This window comes from Sarcophilus harrisii, chromosome 2 (genome assembly GCF_902635505.1).
Source record: "Sarcophilus harrisii chromosome 2, mSarHar1.11, whole genome shotgun sequence".
NCBI classification, from domain to species: domain Eukaryota; kingdom Metazoa; phylum Chordata; class Mammalia; order Dasyuromorphia; family Dasyuridae; genus Sarcophilus; species Sarcophilus harrisii.
In genome coordinates, this window is record NC_045427.1 from 330,046,376 (window position 1) to 330,069,097 (window position 22,722).

Sequence of the window (22,722 nt, forward strand, 5' to 3'; positions counted from 1 at the left end):
GTGGAGGATGTGTCATCTGAGATAAATTTTGAAGGAAGAAAAGGATTCTGAGAACTGGGAAAAAAATGTCTACCTTTCACTTCAATTCTAAATCTTATATATATATATATATATATTTTTTTTTTTTTTTTTTTTTTTTTGCTAGTACTCTCTTTTTTGCTTGTACTCTCTCTTCCTTTATCCCGGGCAGTTAGATCACAATTAGACCCCGGCATTCATTTTTCACGAAAATTTAAGTTAGTATTTCGAGTTCCCACTCTGCGGATTTTTCCTAGTACTTAAATTATATTCATCTGTGAAGTACCATCCTCACCTGCCAATTCTATCTCTGTAAAGTTACTGTGTCATTTCACTCTCTTAATTTCCCTGACACCTAGTGTCGCTCTCCTTTTTCTCTGTTTTCTACTAGTTAGGGGCTGAGTTCGTGAATCTTTGAAAATTTGGGTTTCAGGCGGGGGGCGGAATAGTATGGTGAAAAGCTGAGTTCGTGAATCTTTGAAAATTTGGGTTTCAGGCCAGAGCTTCTCAGTTTCTGGCAATCTTGTACCTAAATATCCTTAGGCTGAATAAAGAGAGTCTCAAATTTCACGTTTTCTCTTACTCCACAAAAGGTTGGATTTCCGGGTTGCCAGTTTTCCAGAGTGAGACTACTTTAAAGATTTTAAAGAGTAGGTGCTAGCGTCTCAGAACCTCCCTGACCCGCCCCCAACATTTTACTTCCAAAACTTCGTCCTTTCACTGAAGATTGAAGAAGAGATAAACCTTTGCTCTCAGACTAAGGGACGGATCTGAGATATGCTAAGACTTTTGTCTTCCCAAACTCCCCGGAATCCCTGATTCCTAGTAGCTCTTATTCACTCCATTCTAATTTTCTCCTTCTTCCATTCTGGACTTTATCCGTAAGTTCCACTATGGACTCGCAACTCTACCGCTGTGACAATTTTACCTGGGTGGAGAGCGGGAGCTCCTCAGCGATCAGCGGCACGCTTTTTGCTGCTGGGTTACTGGGCAATGTACTGGCCCTGATATTATTGACTAGGTCCGGATTACGGTCCTGCTCTCCCGGCTCTCCTCCCTCAGTCTTTTACATTCTGGTATGTGGTCTGGCTGTTACAGATCTTCTGGGCAAATGCTTCTTGAGCCCTATGGTGTTGGCCACCTACACACAGAATCGGACCCTGAAGGAATTGGTTCCAGGCTCCAGAAATGTGCTGTGCCAAGTTTTTGCCTTCTTTATGGTATTTTTCGGGCTTGGGTCCATGCTTCAGCTATTGGTGATGTCTCTGGAATACTGGCTGTCACTAGGATATCCGTTCTTCTACCGACGACATATCACTCTGCCCAGAGGGGCGCTGGTGACGCCTGCGATAGGAGTATTTTGCCTCTTTTTCTGCTCCCTGCCGCTGGTGGGCTTTGGAAAGTACGTACAGTACTGCCCAGGAACTTGGTGTTTCATACAGATGGCAAGTGAGCAGCAGTCTTTGTCAGTGATAGGCTATTCGATTCTGTATGCTTCGTTAATGGCGATGCTCGTCTTGGCCACGGTACTATGCAACCTAAATACCATGTGGAATCTCTATGGAATGCACCAGCGGCTCTCCCAGCCTCCTCGCTCTGTGTCTAAGGATTTAGCTGGATTCAGAGGAAGACAGGAGTCAACTCAGGCCCTGCAGCCTCTTGAGGCATTGGACCACTTTTTGCTACTGGCAGTCATGACAGTGCTCTTTACCATTTGTTCTTTGCCCGTCATTGTGAGTAGCTTCTGGGCAAGGGTGACAGAAATAAGGTCCTGCCATAGTTGGTTTGCTCTGAGGGGAATAAGGCTGAAGAGAGAGCAGGATGGGCATTCCTTAGGGCACAGGAAAAAGGTTTGAAAGCATCTACCCTTAAAAGAAGATGTAGTGGGTGAAAATCGCATTTCCCAGAGCAATTGCATATCTTTTCTCTGATTCTCTAGACAAAAGAATCAACTTATAACTTGAAGTTTTGAAGGGGGAAGGGGGATATGGAGGAGATAGGAAGTTAACAAGATAATCTCTTTCCCCTTGCCTCTATCCCCACCCCCTAACCCATCTTTGGAATGCATCCTTGAATACCCAATAGCAGAAATTTCATTCTTTTTTGATAGGCCAAGGCATTTTCAAATATTTTTTGAGGCACCAAACTTTGCCTTCCCATTTTACAAATTGCTGAAAAATGAGGAAATGTCAACAGTTTAACTGATTGTTCTTCCTTAGGGTATTAATTGAGAAGGAAGAGGAGGAAAAAATCTGAAGCTTTCTCCAGTGAGCTGCAAAGAAAGGTGATAGAATCATAGATCATAGCTGGACTTACAGGTCAATTAATATAGCTCCTTCATTTTACAGGTGAAGAAACTGAGGCCCACAGAGTTACCTATACTATTTTCATAAAATTAGTTAGTCATGTAGAAAATATGAATATTAGGCAGGACTTGAAAGTAGTTCTTTTGAATTCCTTTTGACTATACCATTTTGGTACAATATAGATCTGGAAAGAACCTTAAAGAGATCATTCTAGTCCAACTCTTCAAAGAAGCAAATTGAGACTCAGAGGTAAGTGACATATAGGCATTAAATACTAGAGCTGGCCTTTGAACTCAAATTCTATGTTTTCATATTTTGAATAGACCTAAATTTGAAACATAGCATTTCAAATATTTTTATAAGCTTATTTTATAAGCTGTTTTAGTCCTAGGATTATATTCCTTGAACTATGTCCCACTGAGGCAACAGATCTTGCTTCCTCCCTCCCTCTCTCCATTCTTTCCTTCCTCCCTTCCTCCCTCCCTCCTTCCTTTCCTCCCTCCTTTCCCTTCTTACTCCCTCCTTCCCTCTTCCCCTTCTTTTCTCCCTCTTTCCCTCCCTCCCGCCTTTCTTCCCTCCTTCCCTTCCTCCCTCCCTCCCCTCCTTCCTTTCTCCCTCTCTCCTTCCCTTCCTCCCTCCCCCTTCCTTCTTCCCTTTCTCCCTCCTTTATTCCTTTCTTCCCTCCCTTCCTCCCTCCTTTCCTCCTTCCTTTCTTTCCTTAAAGGAAAAAAGATAATAAATTTTTTTTTTTAAAAAGGCCATTCTTTGCCTTATTTTTTCTTACCTAGTTTTAATCACTGAATGGTAAAATACCTCAGTCAAACTGAGATCTGTTAAAGACCTTATCTTAAAAAGGCCAAAGTCTTCCATTGTATCCAGGGCCATCTTCAGTTATCCTGATTTATATTTGGTCACTAGACCCATGTCGTTCTGAAAGAGAAAATGAGGCTGGTGACCTTGCACAGCTCTTCCTTATTCACATCCAATTCACTTCCATGTCATGACATCACCTTCTTGATATCATTCATGGTAGTAGTCTTCAAGAACAAACATTCACTAAACAATTGCTTTCCTCCTGAATTACTTTACCTTTGAAAAGATATTTGCCAGTTGAGGGGCCAGCACTCCTAAAGAGTGATTTTGGTAACAAAATATTATAACTATTCTACTTCTGTTCTTCAGGAAAACAGTATATGTTAATCAAGCTGCCAAGCCTGATGGGATACATGAAAAGGTTAATTTGTGTGCACACTGAGAAATCTTTGGGAAAACTGTCAAAGATAAATAAGAAACCAAGTGGTATGATCTTTTTTTCCTCAGATTGGTTTGCATCTGTGAAAATCATATAAAGATGTCTCCCTCTGCCAATAACAGTAGAAACAGAATTCTTTTAAGAGTTGGAGAAGAGGATTAGTACTCTGTAAAAATTAAATCTTATTAGTCTTGTACAAAATGGTCAGAATTTTGCAAAATGTTCTGAACTAGCCAATTTGAATCCTGAGTTAGGATATTATAAAGCACTTTGCTCTCCTAATTTAGTTTTCAAGGTTTATCACCAAATAAAAATATTAAATTAAGGGAAAAATGAGATCTCTCACAGGGGTATTGTTGCTTTTGAAGAAAAAAATAGAAAAGATTAACATTGACAAATAGAAAGAAAAGGAAAAATGTCTAACTCTATAAGAACCATTTATTAGGCCCCATTCATTAGGTGTAGGGAAAACTTGATAGTTTTATAAAGAAATATGTTTATTTAACCTGTCTATAAAGTATATAAGAATAAGAAAAATCACAGATTTATGAATTCAGACAATTTTCTACTGCAACTTGAATCAATAGGGAAGTTAGAAATTAAAAAAAAAATTTAATAGAGGCAAAGATAGAGTATTTTACAAAAACTCGTTTTCTAGAACTGATTTTCTTGCTCAAAATTCAGTTATTAATATTTGAAACACAAATTAGCTTGTATTTACATATGTGCATATATTTTTCATCTTATTTTTGTAACCTAAATTCTACCTCCAAGTTTTACAAATAGTATTAGCAGGTTTCCTTTACTCAGAAATATTTCAAACCTCTTTTTATAAGGAGCTTAAGGGACAATCATTGGGAAGTATATTCCTTTACTTTTAAAATTTTTAAAAATTTAGTTCTTAAATTTTAAACTTAATTCCCCTCCCTTAAAAATATGATCATTTCCATATATACAGAAAAAATAAAAAGGTTGTATATGAAAAAGTGTGTTTCCATTTCATTCCTTTGGCTCAAAAAAAAGCAGCATATAATAAATTTCTCGTGCCATTTTCAAACTTTCTTCTTGCTCTTACATGAATTTTAAAAAGATGTTTCAATAGACCCCTCATTTTATTGCATCATTATCACTCTTGCATCATTACCTTTAACCCAATTCCATTCCCCATAATTAAAAACTGAGAAAAACAAAACCTCATAACAAAAAAGCATAGCTAATATAAAAGAACCCACATAGTGACCATATACAGAAATGTGTATCTCTTTCTGCCCTTTGCCTCTTTGTCAAGAAGTTAGGAATATTCTTCTTAAAAGGTTCTCTGGAGAAAGAATTGGTTATTGCATTTATAGATTTCTTAAGTCTTTAAAAGTTGTTTCTCTTTACGATGTTGTCTCTATATAAATTATTCTTCTAACACTTTTCATTTTACCTTGTGTCAATTCATAATACCCAAGCTTCTTGGCAATCACCTTTTCATTCTTCCTGACATTGCAGTAATATTTTATTACATTTATACATATATCACAATTTGTTCAACTATTCGCCAAATGATGGGTTGTCTCATAGATTGTAATTCTTTTATATTTCTTTTTTCCTCTTTTTAATACCCAGTCCAGGAGCAGGAAATTCATTTTGCTTGCTACTCTTTCCTCCTTGATACTTTTCTGCTTCTCAATCCTTCCTTCACTTGGTTCTCTTGAGTTTGATGTATTTCCACATTAACATCTCTCTCTGTGTTTATGTATGAGTGTGTGTGTGTGTGTGTGTGTGTGTGTATGTATGTAGCTAAAATGATTAGTTTTTTCTCTGAATGCAGATAGTGTCTCTCTTCATATGTCCTTTATAATTAATTTGGGTATTTTAGAAAATCAAAATAATTTATTTGTTCAAAGTTTTTTTTTTAAACAATATTGCTGTTACTTTATATAATGTTCTCTTATGTTACTCTATATAATATTCTTTTAGTTCTTCTCATTTCACTCTTCATTATTTCATGCAGGAATTTCTATATTTTTCTAAAATCATCGAGCTCATTATTTCCTTTCTCCAATTGATGATCATCCTTGCAGTTTCAAGTTCTTTGCCCCTACAAAGAGAGTTGCTATAAACATTTTAGAACATAAGAGTTCTTTTTCTTTTCCCCTAGTCATATTTGGAAATAGAGCAAGTACTCTCTGGGCATAATTCCAGATTGCGCTCCAAAATGCTTGGATTACTTCACAATTCCACCAACTATGAATTGATGTTCCAATTTTTCTACAATCTCTCCAACATTTGTCATGTTCCCCTTCTATCATTTTAGCAATCTGGAAAGTATAAAATGATATCTCAAGATTGTTTAAATTTGTATTTCTCTAATCAGTAATGATTTAGAGCATTATTTTTCACATGACTATAATTTTCTTTGATTTCTTTTTTTTGAAAATTACCTGCTCATATCATTGACCATTTATAAGATAGGGAATGTCATGTTTTCTTATAGGTTTGACAGAGTTCCTTATATATATTTTGGATATGAGACCATTATCTAATATACTTATCCATAAATTTCCCGTCAATTTTCTGCTTTCCTTCTAATTTTTGTTATATTTGTTTTATTTGCATGAAACATTTTTAATTTAATGTAATTGCAATTATCTATTATACACTAATTTTGCTCTCTATAGTTAATTCATAAATTATTCACCTACATAATATGTTTCTTGTTCTTCTAATGTTTTTGCCAAAAAAAAAACCCTTATTTTATATATAGGTCATATATCTATTTTGACCTTATCTTCGTAAGTGGTATACCCTATTGGCCAGTTTCTGCATAAAGCTTTCCAAGTTTTCTCAACATAATTTCTTTAAGCAAATAATGAATTCTTATTTTTAAATCTCAACTTTTTACACTTGTCAAATACAAGGTTTTTATGTCTAATTGCTGCTGTAAAATGCATATCTACTTTATTCCATTGATCTATCTTTCTGTTTATAATCCAGTTTCTAATTTCCAGATAGTTATGATAATTACTTCCTTATAATATAGTTTAAGATCTGGTACTGCTAGATGTCTTTATGTCATATTTTTTCATTATTTCCATCTATATTCTTGACATTTTGTCAAGAATTTTATTTTGACAGTAAGAGATACAAAGAGAAATTCTATTTGAAATAGCTGTACATAATATGAAATATTTGGGAGTCTACTCAAAATCAAGTTTCACTATTGACTATGTGAGTTTCCACAGAATTTGGTTACTTTTCCACTAACCGATTTAGGAGATTTGCATGCATTTTGTGTGTATGGGAGGCCATGAAAATTATTCTTTCATCCATTTATTTTTTTTATGTTATCTTGCTTTTGTGTCTTAATTAAATATTGTACTATTTGAAAAAAAATTGTTTTCACAAAAAATCAAGAATTATAAAAAAGAAATAATTTTAATTTAGTAAAATATTATTTGGCAATTTAATTGCATGGCATTGAACATGGCATTGAACATTAAATTATATACATAAAAAATGACAATTTTATTCAAACTATTAGTTTGAATAAAATTGTCATTTTTTATTATATTGGCCCTACCTACCCACGAACAATTGATATTTCTCCAATTATTTAAATCTAATTTTATTTGCATTGAAAATTTTAAATATTTTGTTTATTTAACTTCTGTATTTGTTTTGGCAGGTGTATTTATATCTATTATGAAAATGGATATCTCAGGAGTCGCAGTTGATTATTAGTTATGCTATGGTTAGTATAAAGCTGATATCACCGATTTGGTTATAGAGAATAGCTTGTAGGGCAGCAGTGTTTTCATTGGTTCATCCATATTTTGTACTGTCTAGAGTTATTTTAAATGGGGTATTTTTTATCTCTTCTTGCAAAATTTTGTTTGTAATATGTAAGAATAATAATGACTTATGGGGATTTATTTTATATTCTGCTACTTTGTTAAAATTATTGTTTTAACTAACTTTTAAGCAGCATCTTTGGGGTTTTAGAAGTAGTTTTTATTATCTCACTCTATTTTGATTACAGAAATTCTCTTTATAATCAATAAAATACTGAATAATATTGGTGACCATGGGCAGTCTTGTTTCACATTTGATCATACTGGTGAAGTTGCTACTTTATCATAAATAATGTTTGCTAATAATTTTAGATAAATGTTTTTTGGAGATCAGTTTGAGAAAAAAATCTATTTATAGCAATACTTTCAAGTATTTTTTTTTAATAAAAATAAGTATTAACATGCAAAATAAGTATTAACATGCAAAAATGCACCTATTAACATAAGCATGATTTAAATTTTTTTTATTATTGATATAATCAATTATGTCATAGCTTTCTTTATGTTAAACCATCCCTGCATACCTGGAAAAATCCCATTTGATCATAATGAATAATTTTTTTATAATGTATTGTTGCTATCTTTTAGCTAGTATTTTATTTAGGATTTTTGCATCCATGTTCATTAATGAAATTGGTCTTTAATTTTCTTTTTCTGTTTTTATTCTCAGTGGTTTAGGTAGCAGTAACATATTTGTTTAATTAAAGGAATTTGGTAGGATCCTTTCTTTCTTTATTATACCAAATAACTTATTAATATTGGAATTAGATCTTTAAATATTTGATAGAATTCACTTAATCCATCTAGTCTGGTGCTTTTCTCTTGGGAAGCTTGTTCAATTTCTTTTTCTAAAATATGTCTATTTAGATTTTGTGTCCTCTTCTGTTAATATATTTTTGTAAGTGTTCTGCTTCACTTGAGTTGTTAAATTTAATGGCATATTAATGGGCAAAATAATTCCTTATAATGTTTAATTTCATCTTCCTTAGAGGTATACTCACCTTTTTTCATTTTTAATACTAGTGATTTGATTTTCTTCTTTAAAAAAAAAAACATAAATTAACTGTTTATCTATTTTATTTGTTTTTTTTTTCATAAAACCAATTCCTAGTTTTATTTGCTAATTCAACAGTTTTTTCTCTCTCAATTTTATTAATTTCATCTCTAATTTTTAGGATTTCCAATTTAGTGTTTTAACAAGTGATTTTAAATTTGTTCTTTCTTTAGTTTTTAAAAATTATATACACAATTCATTTTTCTTCTCTATTTTATTGATGTAAGAGATATAAATTTCCTTTAAACAGTGTATTTGCTGTGTCTCATAGGTTTTAATATGTCTCAACATTGTTATTTTATTTAATGAAATTAGAGATTATTTCTATGATTTCTTTTTTAGCACACTTATTGTCTAAAATTAAGTTGTTTAATTTCCAATTAATTTTAAAAATCTATTTTGGGGATCTCTTATTAAATATAATTTTATTTCATTATCATCTAAAAAGGACATTTAATATTTTTGTTTTTCTAATATTAACTATAAAATTTTTATATGATCAATCCATGAAAATTCACAGAATGCTGAAAAAAAAGGTGCATTCTTTTCTATTTCCACTCAGCTCTCTCCACATATCTATTATATCTACTATATTTAAAATTCTATTCATTTCCTTAACTTCTTTCTTATTTATTTTTTGGCTAGATTTATCAAGTTTTTTAAAGAAGATTAATGTCCCCTACTGTAATAGGGCTATTATCTATATCCTTCTAATTAATTTAACTTTTCTTTTAAAATTTTAGATAGTATAGTATTTGGTGCATATAGGTTCAGTATTGATGGTTCATTGTCTATGGTACCATTTATTAAAATGTAATTACTCTGTTTTTTTCTTTTAATTAAATCTATCTTAGACATAATTCTGTCTGAGATCCCTGCTTTTTTTGTATCAGTTGAAGCATCATAAATTCAACTCCAACCTTCCATTTTAACTGTGTATATCTCTCATTTTTAAATGTGTTTCTTGTAAACAATAGATTGTTAGATTCTGATTTTTAACCTATTCTGATATTTCCATTTTATGGAAAATGATTCATTCCATTCACATTTAAAGTTTTAATTGCTATGTGAATTTCCATCATATTTTTACATTTCCTTCTCAACTTCTCTCTATTATCTTCTCCTCTTACCCTCTAATTTCTTATTTTACCTACTCCTTTAAAATCATCTATCATCTCTATTCATCCCATCCTCCTAATTTTAATCTATGCCCTGCTTTTAAAGTCCCTCTCTCAATTAACAGATTTTCTTTCATCAGTTTTCTTACCTCTCAAGAAGTTCAGAAGATATCTAAACTTCTTCAGATACATATATATTTTTTTCCTCTTCAAAATAGATTGTTTCCAATATTACCATATTTCCACATCTACCTGCTTCCTCTGTATGAGTTCTTCTGTTCATGTCCTATTTTTATGAGATAATTGCTACTTTTTATCTTTTCCTATCCAGTTTTGTTTTTTTAGAATCCTGTCATGGTACACAACTCAACACCAATCTTTCTTTCAAAGTACTTTAGTAATGAGAACTTTTTAAAGATTACTACTTCTAAAGAAGAGGAGTGTAGAGCCAAGATAGTGGAGGTAAGGCAGGGACTCATTTGAGCTCTTCTATAAACCATTGGGACAATGCACTTTTCACCCTAAAACAGAATCCTACATTAATACAAAGTAATAGGCTGAAAAAATGAACAAACATGAGAAAAAGATTCTGATCACAGAAAATTACTATGTTGACAAGGAAGATAACAAAGTCAAAACTTCTATATTGAAAGCCTCCAAGAAAAATATGAAATGGTCACAAGCCATGGAAGAGCTCCAAAAAGATTTTGAAAATCAAATAAGAGATGTGGAGAAAATTTGGGGAAAGAAATATAAGTAATAACAAGAAAATCATGAAAGACAAGTCAGCAGCTGGTTAAAGGAAAGAAAAAAAAATCTTAAAAAACAGACTGAGCCATATGGTAAAAGAAGCACATAAAACCAAGAAGAGTGCCTTAAAAAGTAGAATTGGCCAAATGGGGAGAAAAATCCACCAAAGGAAATAATTCTTCTAAAATTAGAAGTGGACAAAAGGAAAAGGAATGACAAAAGCTCACTGAAGAAAATAATTCTTTAAAAATCAGAATTGAACAAATGGAAACCAATGACTTTATGAGAAATCAAGAAACAAAAAAAATCAAAAGAATGAAAAAATAGAAGATACTGTGAAATTTCATTGTAGAAATAACTAACCTGGAAAATAAACCCAGGGAAGATAATTTTAAAATTATTGGACTACCTGAAATCCATAATCTAAAGAAGAGTTTTCACATCGCCTTTCAAGAAATTATCGGGAAAACTGCCCTAATATTCTAGAACCAAAGGGTAAAATAGAAATAGAAAGAATTCACCAATCACTTTCTGAAAGTGATTTCAAATTGAAAACTTCTCAAGAATATTATAGCCAAATTCCAGCACTCCCAAGTCAAAGAGAAAATACCATAAGCATCTGGAAAGAAATAACTCAAGTATTGAGGAGTTAGTCAGGATAACACAATATTTAGCAGTTTCTACATTAAAGGATTAGAGAGCTTATAATATGATATTCCATTGGACAAAAAAGCTAGGATTACAACCAAGAATCACCTACCCAGAAAAATTGAGCTTAATATTTTGTGGGGAAAATGTATATTCAACAAAATTGGGAACTTTCAAGCATTCTTGGTGAGAAGACCAGAGCTGAATAGAAAATTTGACTTTCAAATACAAGATTCAAGAGAAACATAAAAACATAAACAGGAAAGAAGAATCATAACGGACTTAATAAGGTTAAGTTTGTTTACATTTCTACATGGGAAAATGATACTTGTAACTCTAAGAACTTTCTCATTATTACAGCAGTTAGAAAGAGTACATATAGACAGAAGGCAAAGTTGCAAGTTGAATAGGAGAGATAGAAGGGAACAAATTATCTCACATAAAAGAAGCAAGGCTCAATTGGGTGTAGAAATCAGATGGGGGATTAAAGTAGGAGGGAAGGGGATAGGGATGGAAGGGCAAGCCAATTGGGGGAGGCAGTGTTCAGAAGAAAAACACTTTTGAGGAGGGACGGGATAAAGGAATATGTAATTAGCAGTAGTAACTGAAAAAAAAATTGAAGCAAGTTTCTCTGATGAAAGCCTCATTTCTTAAGCATAAAAAACAGGTTCAAATTTGCTCTCATACTGATTGGAGAAATGCAAATTACAACAATTCTCAGAGTCAAATAGATACCTCATATTTATTAGATTGAGTAATAGGGCAGAAAAAGAAATTGACAAACAGGGGAAAAATAAGACTAATGCATTGTTGGTGGAGTTGTGAGCTGATTCAACCATTCTATAGAGCAATTTGTCCAAGGAGCTATAAAACATACATACCTTTTGACCTAGCAATAGTACTACTAGGTTCAAACAAGATAAAAAAGGAAAAGGAAAAAGCCCCAGAAGTCCAAAAATATTTATGGAAGCTCTTTCCTGGTGGCAAAGAAACAGAAATTGAGGGCATGCCTCCAATTGGTGAATGAATGGACAAGCTGTAGTATGTGATTGTGATTAAATACTATTGTGCTATAAGTGATTAGTAGGATGCTCTCAGAAAATCTTGGAAAGACTTCCATGAGCTGATGCAAAGTGAATTGTACTGTGTGCAAAGTAACAGCAATATTGAAAGATGATCAGTTGTGAATGACTTAGCTATTTTCCAAGATACAAGAGAACTCTGAAGGACTAATGATGAAAAATGGTATCTGTTCTCAGAGAAAAAACTTATGGTGTCTGAAAACAAAGTGAAGCATAGTTTTTAAATTTTTCTTGAATTTTTTTGTCTATGTTTTCTTTTACAATATAATTTTTTGTGACATGTTTTACATGATGACACTCATATATAATCCATATTGAATTGCTTGCCTTCTCAATGGGGGAGGTCAATATGAGGAGGTAGGAAGGGATGAAATTTGGAACTCAAAGTTTTAAAAACAAATGCTAAATTTGTTTTTACATATAACTGGGAAAATTTTTAATACTAAACAAAAAAACAAAAAAGAATAAAAGAATACTATTACTAATAATTACTAATATTAATAACATTTTTGCATATCATAAGTAAACTGTTTGACCTTAATTAATGCTTTACAATTAGTCTTTTATGATTTCTTGATATTTCTTCTTGATCTTTTATGTCAAAATTTCCATTGTGTAGTGGTCTTTCTTATTACAAATACCTGGAAATCTTTCATTTCATCAATTGTTTCTTTTTAAAAATGCAGTATTATATTCAGCTTGTTTTGGAAGTTATTCTTGGGTGCAACCCCAGCTTCTTTGCTCTTTGAAATATAATACTGCAAGACTTGTGATCTTTTAGTATAGAAACTGTGAAGTCTTGTGAAATCTTGCTTGTTTTTTCTGCAGTATTTAAATTATTTTTTTCTTTCTGTGGCTTTTTAATATTTTCTTTTTAACCTGGGAATTTTGAAACTTGGCTATTACATTCTGTAAGTTTTACTGTAAGTAAATTCCTGTAATTTTTTTCTTATAGGATTTCTTTCAAGTGGTGATCAGTAGACTTTTTCTGTTTCTACTTTATCTTCTTTCTAGAGTCTCAGGGTAATTTTAAAAAATAATTACATCACATCAAGATTCCTTTTTTTTTTTTTTGATCATAACTTTCAGGTAATCTGACAATTATTGTATTGTTTCTTGATCTGTTTTACAGATCAGTTGTTTTTTTCTACTGAGATGTTTCAGAGTCTATACTATTTTCCTAGTGTTATTATATTTTGATGTCATATGGTTAAATTTGGTTAATTTTGTTTTCAAGAAATTTGCTTTGAGCTTTTTTCTAATAAGTTAACTTTTTTCTTAATTTTTTTTAGGATTACCTTTATTTTTCCCCTAATTTTTCCTCATTATTTGATTTTTGAATTCATTTCTAAATTCTTTCAAGATGTCTTTTTGGTCTTATGACTATTTGATATTACTTTTAAAAATAGGAATGGCTTTTTTTTTTTAACCTCACTATCTTCCTCTGAATATGAACCCAGATATTGTTTTACACCAAAGTAGCTATCAATAGTCAGGTTATTTTTCTTTTACTTACTCATTTGTGTCTTTAATTTGACCTATTTTATTTTTAGTAGTTTAGTATTATTTTAACCAAGTTTTAATCCCAAATTGTGAGTAATGTTGCTCTAGGTCTTCCTTAATTTTTTTCTGAATTCTGTTTGGGAGCTCAACCTGAGGAACTTTTCTTTTTCTCCACTAAGTTGTAGCCATGTTGTCTCCAAAATGTTTTTGCTCCCTGGGGCATAACACTCACAATGCATGTGTTAGCTTCTCCTAGCCTGTAGGTGCCTGTGGGCCTGGCTTCCTAAAACAGCAAGAAGTCCTTCAGTCTTCCCTGACTCAACTATCTGCTGTTCCTTAGATAAATGTTTGCGATATTAAAGTTCATGAAGTGAAATTTCATGATTTTCTGTATGTTTGTGGAGAATCTGGAAATTTGTGATCCACACCACCATCTTCCCAGAGTATTTCCAGGTTTTGCAGCCAGACCAGTATCAATACCCCTAGGAACAGAGTATTTTAGGGACTTCCTTCTAAAGTTTTAAGATAAGGAACAGGAACTTCACACTTTGAATTTTAAGGAATTAGGAATAATTGATTGGAAGTGGTAAACTTGCTGTACATTAAAGGAAAAACTAGATGCATAGTAATGGAATGACCTCCTGCAGTAGAAGGGATGTTCCCCTTCACCAAAGCTTTTCAAAAAATGCAAAGCAATAAGTAGCAACTACAGGGAAATACCTCAGATTGCAGGAAACAAGGGCCCAGGAAAGAAGGATATCTGTGGGGGGGGGGGGGGCAGAAACCTCAATATAACACTCTAAGATCTCTAAGAGAAAGAGCAGGTTCTGACTAAAAAATAATTCACCAGAGGGTATTGGAGGCCCTCAGAAAACTATATGTCTAGAGTAGCTCTTTGCATTTAGTAGGTATTTAATAAATATTTGTTGAATTTAATTTAATTTAAATAAATCTGATTCTGAAAGGACAAAAATGCTTGTCTTTTGCTCTGTTCCTAGAGTCAGCATAGGGTAGTGGAGAGAACTCTAAATGAACTTGGAGTAGAGAAGACTTGTATCTGAATATTGCCTCAAAATTTCTGGCTATGGGATCTTAATTTATTTTGGACCTCAGTTTCTTCTTAGTAAAATAAGAAGTTTCAATGAACTCTAAACTTTCCTCCAGATCTCAGTCTGTGATTCTATTATCCCTCTCTGTTGCAATTCCATATGATATGAATGAAAGAAAAAGAAAACCCCCCAGCAATTATTAATGTGCCATACAGGTTTACTCCTAGAGAAAAGTAATGTTGTCTAAGTATGTATGTATGTTAAATTCCAAACAATTCCAAATAATTTCTAGATGTCATAATGGATTTTTTCTTTTCAAAACAGATTCGTGCCTATTTTGGAGCATTTACAGTTGGCAATAATAGAAATGTTACACTGGAAGAAAGAGAAGACCTCAGAGCCTTGAGATTTCTATCTGTAAATTCAATTGTGGATCCTTGGTTTTTCATCATTTGCAGGACATCAGTATTTCGTCTTTTTTTCCGCAAGCTTTTTAGAAGGTCTCTTATTAATGGAAATTATTGCAACTACAATTCTTGCAGAAAAGATACTGAATCCAACTAGTGACATCATATGCATATTTACAAGGTAAAAATGCTGTTTTAAATCATCACTAAATCAAGTCCTTAAGCTATATCTCACATATTGTTACATTTTCAGGGTGCTTGAGGATATTAATTGCAAATGTCACTTTGGAGTTATAAAATATAACAATTTAGTGCACTTTCCATTTCCTACTGTTGAGGTTCAGAAGGAGACCCCAAGAGATTGAGGTTGCAGATTGGTGTTGTGAGGTATCTCAAAAGAATTTTCAGGTTTGAACTCATTTCTAAGTGAAGGGGGAAAATTTATTGTAATTGTAATGCCAATTGAAGTGGGCTAAATTCCAAAAGGATTTAGCAAAGAACCAAGAGATAAAAGATAAATTTATAGGACAAAGTTAGACTAGAGCTTTATGTTATTTATTTGTTAATTTTGTGGCTTATAGGTAGATTAGAGGGCTGGTCTATTCACTATTGTCTTAGGAACTTGATTATCACTGACCAACAGATTATCTATCTAACAGTCATTAGGGAAAGGAACAAGGTAAGGGGAGGAGATTTATAGCAGGGAGAGTGGATTGAAGGAGATGGTAGTAAGAAGCAAAACATTTTTGAGGATGAACAGGGTAAAAGGCAGAGGGGAATAGGGTAAATGGGGGCAAGAATAGAATGGAAAAAATGTGCAGTTGTTAATAATGTTTGTGGAAGAAAGGTTATAGCAAGTTTTCTTAATAAAGGCTTCATTTCACAAATATATAGAGACCTGAATAATTTTATAAGAATACAAGTCTTTGGAACTTCCGGCCAAGATGGCGGAGAGGATACACACATCTGTCTAGGCTCCTTCTTGCCCTCAGAATACTTTTTTTCATGATATGGTCTCAGAATTAGTGCTTGACTGAAAAAACTCACAAGTACAACACCAACAGAAGATATCCTTGAAATTCACCAGAAAAGCTCTGTTTTTGCTTGTGGGCGGGGACAGTTAGACCAGGCACAGACTGCAGGCAGGCAGCGAGAAAGCGCAGAAGGCAGCTCACATTGAGCAGATTGGAGGGGGTAGGCTGTAGTCACAGCCAGTGAAAAACTTGCGGAGAGAACTTTACCCAGTGTGAATTTCTTTGCCCTGGCAACAAGCCAGTAGATCAACGGAGAAGCTATAAACACAGGGGGTAAAGACCTCAATCCCTAAACACTGGGGTCTCTCGGGACCTGACCACACTCACCCAACACCCAGGTGACTCAGCATGCTCTCAGAGTCTCAGGGAGTGGCCGCTGTGCAGGCAGTGTAGCCACTGCTGTTCCACTGTTGCTTCACTGCTACCTCCTGTAGTCTGTACAGGAAGCTTGGTAACACCATACTACCCAAAAAAGAGACCACATTTACTTTTGTTTTTTTTTTTTCTTTGATTCTTTTTTGTCAAAATGAGCTAAAAATCAAGACATGCTCTAACTATAGCTAGCTTCTATATGGATAGAGAGCAAACTGCAAACCCTGAGGAGACTAAAAACAGAGTGTCTCCAGATGAATCCCCAAAGGGGGATATGTTCTGGTCCCGACCACACAAGGCTCTCATAGAAGAAATTAAAAAGTTTCTTATAAGAGAGCTAAAGGAAAAATGGGGAAAGGAAAGGGAAGGTTGGCAAGATAGTCGGGATAAGTCATCCCACTCATTTAAAGATTAGAGAGTAGATAAAGAAATCAAATCCCTGAAAAATAGAATTAGTGAATTGAAAAGGTAAACAATTCCAAAGAAAACAGAATTAGTGAATTGAAAAAAGAAAATAACTCTCTAAAAAATAAAATTGGGGAAATGGAAAAAAATTCCATAGAACAAAACAACTCACTTAAAAATTACAAAAAGAAATTTTAAAAGTAAATGAAGAAAATAATTCACTAAAAATCAGAATTGAACAAATGGAAATGAATGACTTGAGGAGACCAAGAATCAGTTAAGTAAAACCAACAAAATGAAACAATGGAGAAAAACGTTAAATACCTACTTGGGAAAACATCATACCTGGAAAATAGATCTAGGAGAGATAATCTGAGAATTATTGGATTTCCTGAAAATTATGATGGAAAAAAAAAAGGACCTAGACACTATTTTCCAGGAAATCATCAAAGAGAACTACCCAGATATTATAGAAACAGAGGGTAAAATAGCCATTGAAAGAATTCCTCGATCACCTACTGAAAGAGAGCCGAAAATCAAAACTCCAAGAAATATGATGGGTAAATTCCAGAACTACCAGACCAAGGAAAAAATACTACAAGCAGCTAGGAAAAAAAACCAATTCAAATATAGAGGAGCCACAATAAGGATTACTCAGGATCTAGCACCATCCACATTAAAGGATTGAAGGGCCTGGAATTTGATACTCCAAAAGGCTAAAGAACTTGGTTTGCAGCCAAGAATAACTTACCCAGCCAAAATGAGCATTTTTTTCCAGGGAAGAAGATGGACATTCAATGAAATAGGTGAATTTCATTTATTTCTGATGAAAAAACTGGAACCAAACAAAAAGTTTGATCTCCAAATATAGGACTCAAGAGAACATAAAAAGGTAAAAAGAAATATTGGGAACTATATTTCTGTTATGAATATATATAAAGAACACATCTATACTCTGTTTTTAAAGTTATAATATAAAAAAGAAATTACTACATCTCACGAAGAGGCAAAGGAAACCTATTATATCTGAGGGAAAGAAGGGAGGGGGATAAACATAGTGGGTATCTGACTCTCATCAGAATTGGCTTAAAGAGAAAAATATTAGACATGTTTGACAGAGAAACTTCTACCTCATTGAAAAATGGAAGGGGAAAAGTGAAAAGGAAAGGAATAAGCTAAGCAGAAGGGAATACAGAAATTGTGAGGGAAAGGGGTAAGAAAAGAGAAGGAACTCTAAGGGGGGGGAGAGATCCTAAAAAGGGAGGGCTATGAGAGGCAAGTAGTGCTCACAAATTTAATACTGGGAAGGGGAGTAATGGGGAAGGAAAGGAGAAAAGCATAAACAGGGGTTAACAAGATGGTAAGTAATACAGAATTGATAATTTTAACCATAAATGTAAATGGGATAAACTCCCCATAAAGCAGAAGTGGATAGCAGACTGGATTAAAAGCCAGAATCCTACAATATGTTGTTTACAGGAAAAACACTTGAAGCAGGGTGATATATACAGTGTAAAGGTGAAAGCAAAATCTACTATGCTTCAGGTGAAGTCAAAAAAGCAGGAGTAGCCATCTTGATCTCAGATCAAGTAAAAGCAAAAATTGATCTAATTAAAAGAGATAAGGAAGGTCACTATATGTTGCTAAAGGGTTGCATAGATAATGAAGCAATATCAATATTAAACATATATGCACCAAGTAGTGCAGCATCCAAATTCTTAACAGAGAAATTAAGAGTTGCAAGAAGAAATAGACAGCAAAACTATAATAGTGGGAGATTTCTACCTTGCACTCTCAGAATTAGATAAATCAACCACAAAATAAATAAGAAAGAAGTCAAAGAGGTAAATTGAATACTACGAAAGTTAACTGTGATAGATCTTTGGACAAAACTAAATGGAGACAGAAAGGAGTACACTTTTTTCTCAGAAGTTCATGGAACCTATACAAAAATTGACCATATATTAGGACATAAAAACCTCAAATTCAAATGCAGAAAGGCAGAAATAGCAAATGCATTCTTTTCAGATCACGATGCAATGAAAATTACATTCAATAAAAAACCAGGGGAAAATAGACCAAAAAATAATTGGAAACTAAATAATCTCATCCTAAAGAATGATTGGGTGAAACAGCAAATCATACACATAATTAATAATTTCACTCAAGAAAACAATAATGAAATATCATACCAAAATATGTGGGATGCAGCCAAAGTGGTAATAAGGGGAAAATTTATATCTCTAGAGGCCTACTTGCATAAAATAGAGAAAAAAAAAAAAGGTCAATGAATTGGGATTGCAATTAAAAAAGCTGGAAAAGGAACAAATTAACCTTCCCCTCCCCCACCCCCCCACCCCCCCACCCCCCGGCAGTCAAACACTAAACTTGAAATTCTAAAAATAAAAGGAGAGGTTGATAAAATTGAAAGTAAAAAAAATATATTGAATTAATAAATAAAACTAAGAGTTGGTTTTATGAAAAAACCAACAAAATAGATAAACCCTTAGTAAATTTGATTAACCAAAGGAAAGAGGAAAATCAAATTATTAGTCTTAAAAATGAAAAGGGAGAACTCACCACTAACAAAGAGAAAATTAGAATAATAATTAGGAGTTACATTGCCCAAATTTATGCCAATAAATTCAATAACTTAAATGAAATGGAAGAATACCTTCAAAAATATAGCTTGCCCAGATTAACAGAGAAAGAAGTAAATTGGTTAAATAGTCTCATTTTAGAAAAAGAAATAGAACAAGCTATTAATCAACTCCCTAAGAAAAAATCCCCAGGACCAGATGGATTTACACGTGAATTCTACCAAACATTTAAAGAACAATTAACTCCTATGTTATATAAACTATTTGAAAAAATAGGGATTGAAGGAGTCCCACCAAATTCCTTTTATGACACAGACATGGTACTGATACCTAAACCAGGTAGTTTGAAAACAGAGAAAGAAAATTATAGACCAATCTCCCTGATGAATATTGATGCAAAAATCTTAAATAAAATATTAGCAAAAAAGATTACAGAAAATCATCACCAGAATAAAACACCATGCCCAGATAGGATTTATACTATGAATACAGGGTCAGTTCAATATTAGGGAAACTATTAGCATAATTGACTGTGTCAATACCAAATTAACAAAAACCATATGATCATCTCAATAGATGCAGAAAAAGCATTTGATAAAAGCCAACATCCATTCCTAATAAAAACACTTGAGTGTATAGGAATAAATGGACTTTTCCTTAAAATAGTCAGGAGCATCTATTGAAAACCATCAGTAAGCATCATATGTAATGGGGATAAACTGGAACCATTCCCAATAAAATCAGGAGTGAAACAAGGCTGCTCAATATCACCATTACTATTCAATATTGTATTAGAAATGCTAGCTTCGGCAATTGAGAAAGAGATTAAAGGAATAAGAGTAGGTAATGAGGAAACCAAATCATCACTCTTTGCAGATGATATGATGGTATACTTAGAGAACCCCAGAGAATCTACTAAAAAGCTATTAGAAATAATATACAACTTTAGCAAAGTTGCAGGATACAAAATAAGTCCATATAAATTCTCAGCATTTTTATACATCACCAACAAAATCCAACAGCAAGAGATATAAAGAGAAATTCCATTCAAAATTATTGTTGATAGCATAAAATATTTGGGAATCTATTTGCCAAAGGAAAGTCAGGAATTATATGAGCAAAACTACAAAACACTTTCCAGACAAATAAAGTCAGATTTAAACAATTGCAAACAAGATTAGAAGGGAAGCAATAAACTTGGAAAACATTTTATATTCAAAGGTTCTGATAAAGGCCTCATTTCCAAAATATATAGAGAATTAACTCAAATTTGTAAAGAATTCAAGCTATTCTCCAATTGATAACTGGTCAAAGGATATGAACAGACATTTTCAGATGAAGAAATTGAACCTATTTCTAGTCATATGAAAAGGTGTTCTAAATCACTATTGATCAGAGAAATGCAAATTAAAACAACTCTGAGATACCACTACACACCTCTTAGATTGGCTAAGATGACAGGAAAAGATAATGATGAATGTTGCAGGAGATGTGGGAAAATTGGGACACTGATACATTGTTGGTGGAACTGTAAATGGATCCAGCCATTCTGGAGAACAATTTGGAACTATGACCAAAGAGCTATCAAATTCTGTATACCTTTTGATCCAGTAGTATTTCTACTGGACTTATATCCCAAAGAGGGATATAAGGAGGGAAAGGGGACCACATGTGCAAAAATATTTGTGGCAGCCCTTTTTGTAGTGGCAAGAAACTGGAAACAGGGTGGATGCCCATCAATTGGAGAATGGCTGAATAAATTATGAATTATGAATGCTATGGAATATTATTGTTCTGTAAGAAATGACCAACAGGATGATTTTAGAGAGACCTGGAGAGACTTAACAAAAATTACTCATGCATATGTTTTGTAAATAAAAAGCTTTAATTAAAAAAAAAAAGAAAATTCTCATTGTTGGAAAGTGATGGTGTTGGTAAAGTAACTGTGGACATTCTAATCCAATACCTAGCAGAATAAAGACTTAAAAAACCAAATCTTTATGTAGCTTGAGCAATAACATTTCTACTTGCTTGCCCTTGGATCTAGCCTTATTTTTGCAATCACTTGATAGAAAAAAAAAGTCAAGGTTGAAATTTAGACTATTTTCTTGCTTTTTCTAGTGAGGAGGATCTTTTGTTTCCATTGCACACAGATCTGTAACTGATTCTACTCTACAAATATCATGGTGAATGAGTTCTTTGGCTGAAAAGGCTTACAAAAATCCCTGTCAGCTTCCACCCCTCCCTCTTTGTTTCAAGTTTCTTAGAAGAATTTTCATGATGCCTTTGCTCACTGTGTCCATTGAATGGAATGTAGGTTCCATTCCTCTACAATCCTCTGAGCTTGACAGGTCCAGAGAGTTTAGATTTGGTTTTGTGGCAGCTTTCAAGACTGAGCTGCAAGGAGTAACCCTTGGCAATGATATTAAGGACCTAGTTTAGTGGTAGCTGAGACAAGGGCTCATCACTAGCAGAGATGCTGCATTTGGACATTAATTTAAGGAGACCAGTGCTATGAGGAACTGTCACAATTTTCATAAATGAGGCACTGTGAATATGTGATGTAGGGATAAACATGCCCCTGAGATACTGGAAGAAATGTCTATTTTTCTCTTGCTACACCTTTGAAGTAGATATTCCTTTAAAAACAAACAAGCTCCTCCCCCTCCAAATAACTAATTGAGTTCATGATTAAATGGAATTGATGTGCTTATTTCTAATTCTTAAAAATAGTGGAGGGAAGAATACTCAAGTGCTGAGTGTTCAAGTCTACAAACAGCCCTTGATCTCAGAAGGGTGATTTAGCCAGCCTTGCTCTGGAATAGTGGGCCAGAGTGTGCTTACTGAATTAATTTATTAACAGTCCTTAAACATTAATAATTATATTTATTACAGACAGTATAGATAGGTGCTTAGGAAGGTTGTCTTACAGTCAGGAAAAGCTGTGTTCAAATTTTGTTTCTGATATCTACTAGTTCTGCCATTAACTTCTCAGTCTTCTGATCAACTCTAAAACTAAAAGTTGCTAAAGGTTGTTAATATAGTTACTAATCATCATTGGTAGAAGAACTTTTCTTTCAGGAAATTCCCTGTAATAATGAAATCATAGATTTTTATTTTTAAAAATTATATATTAAAGAAACAAAATAGTATATATAGCATTGATTAATTAGTTACAAGATTATTTCACTTCCCAATATTTTGCTGTGGTTTTTAAAGAATAAAAATTATATAAGTGTGACTCATTCATCCTAGATAACTTGACTTAACCATACCAATAAAGCC

The 22,722-nt window shown here is 33.1% G+C and overlaps 1 protein-coding gene across 1 annotated transcript in view; it reads left to right on the top strand.

Moving 5' to 3' along the window:
• Positions 1–911: 911 nt before the first annotated feature.
• PTGDR (prostaglandin D2 receptor) overlaps positions 912–22,722 on the top strand; it is a 58,559-nt gene continuing 36,748 nt past the window's right edge. The window contains exons 1-2 of the mRNA XM_031952836.1: positions 912–1,751; positions 14,944–15,207. Coding sequence (XP_031808696.1) covers positions 912–1,751; positions 14,944–15,183 — 1,080 coding nt within the window. The 3' untranslated portion in view covers positions 15,184–15,207. The remainder of the gene's footprint in view (positions 1,752–14,943; positions 15,208–22,722) is intronic.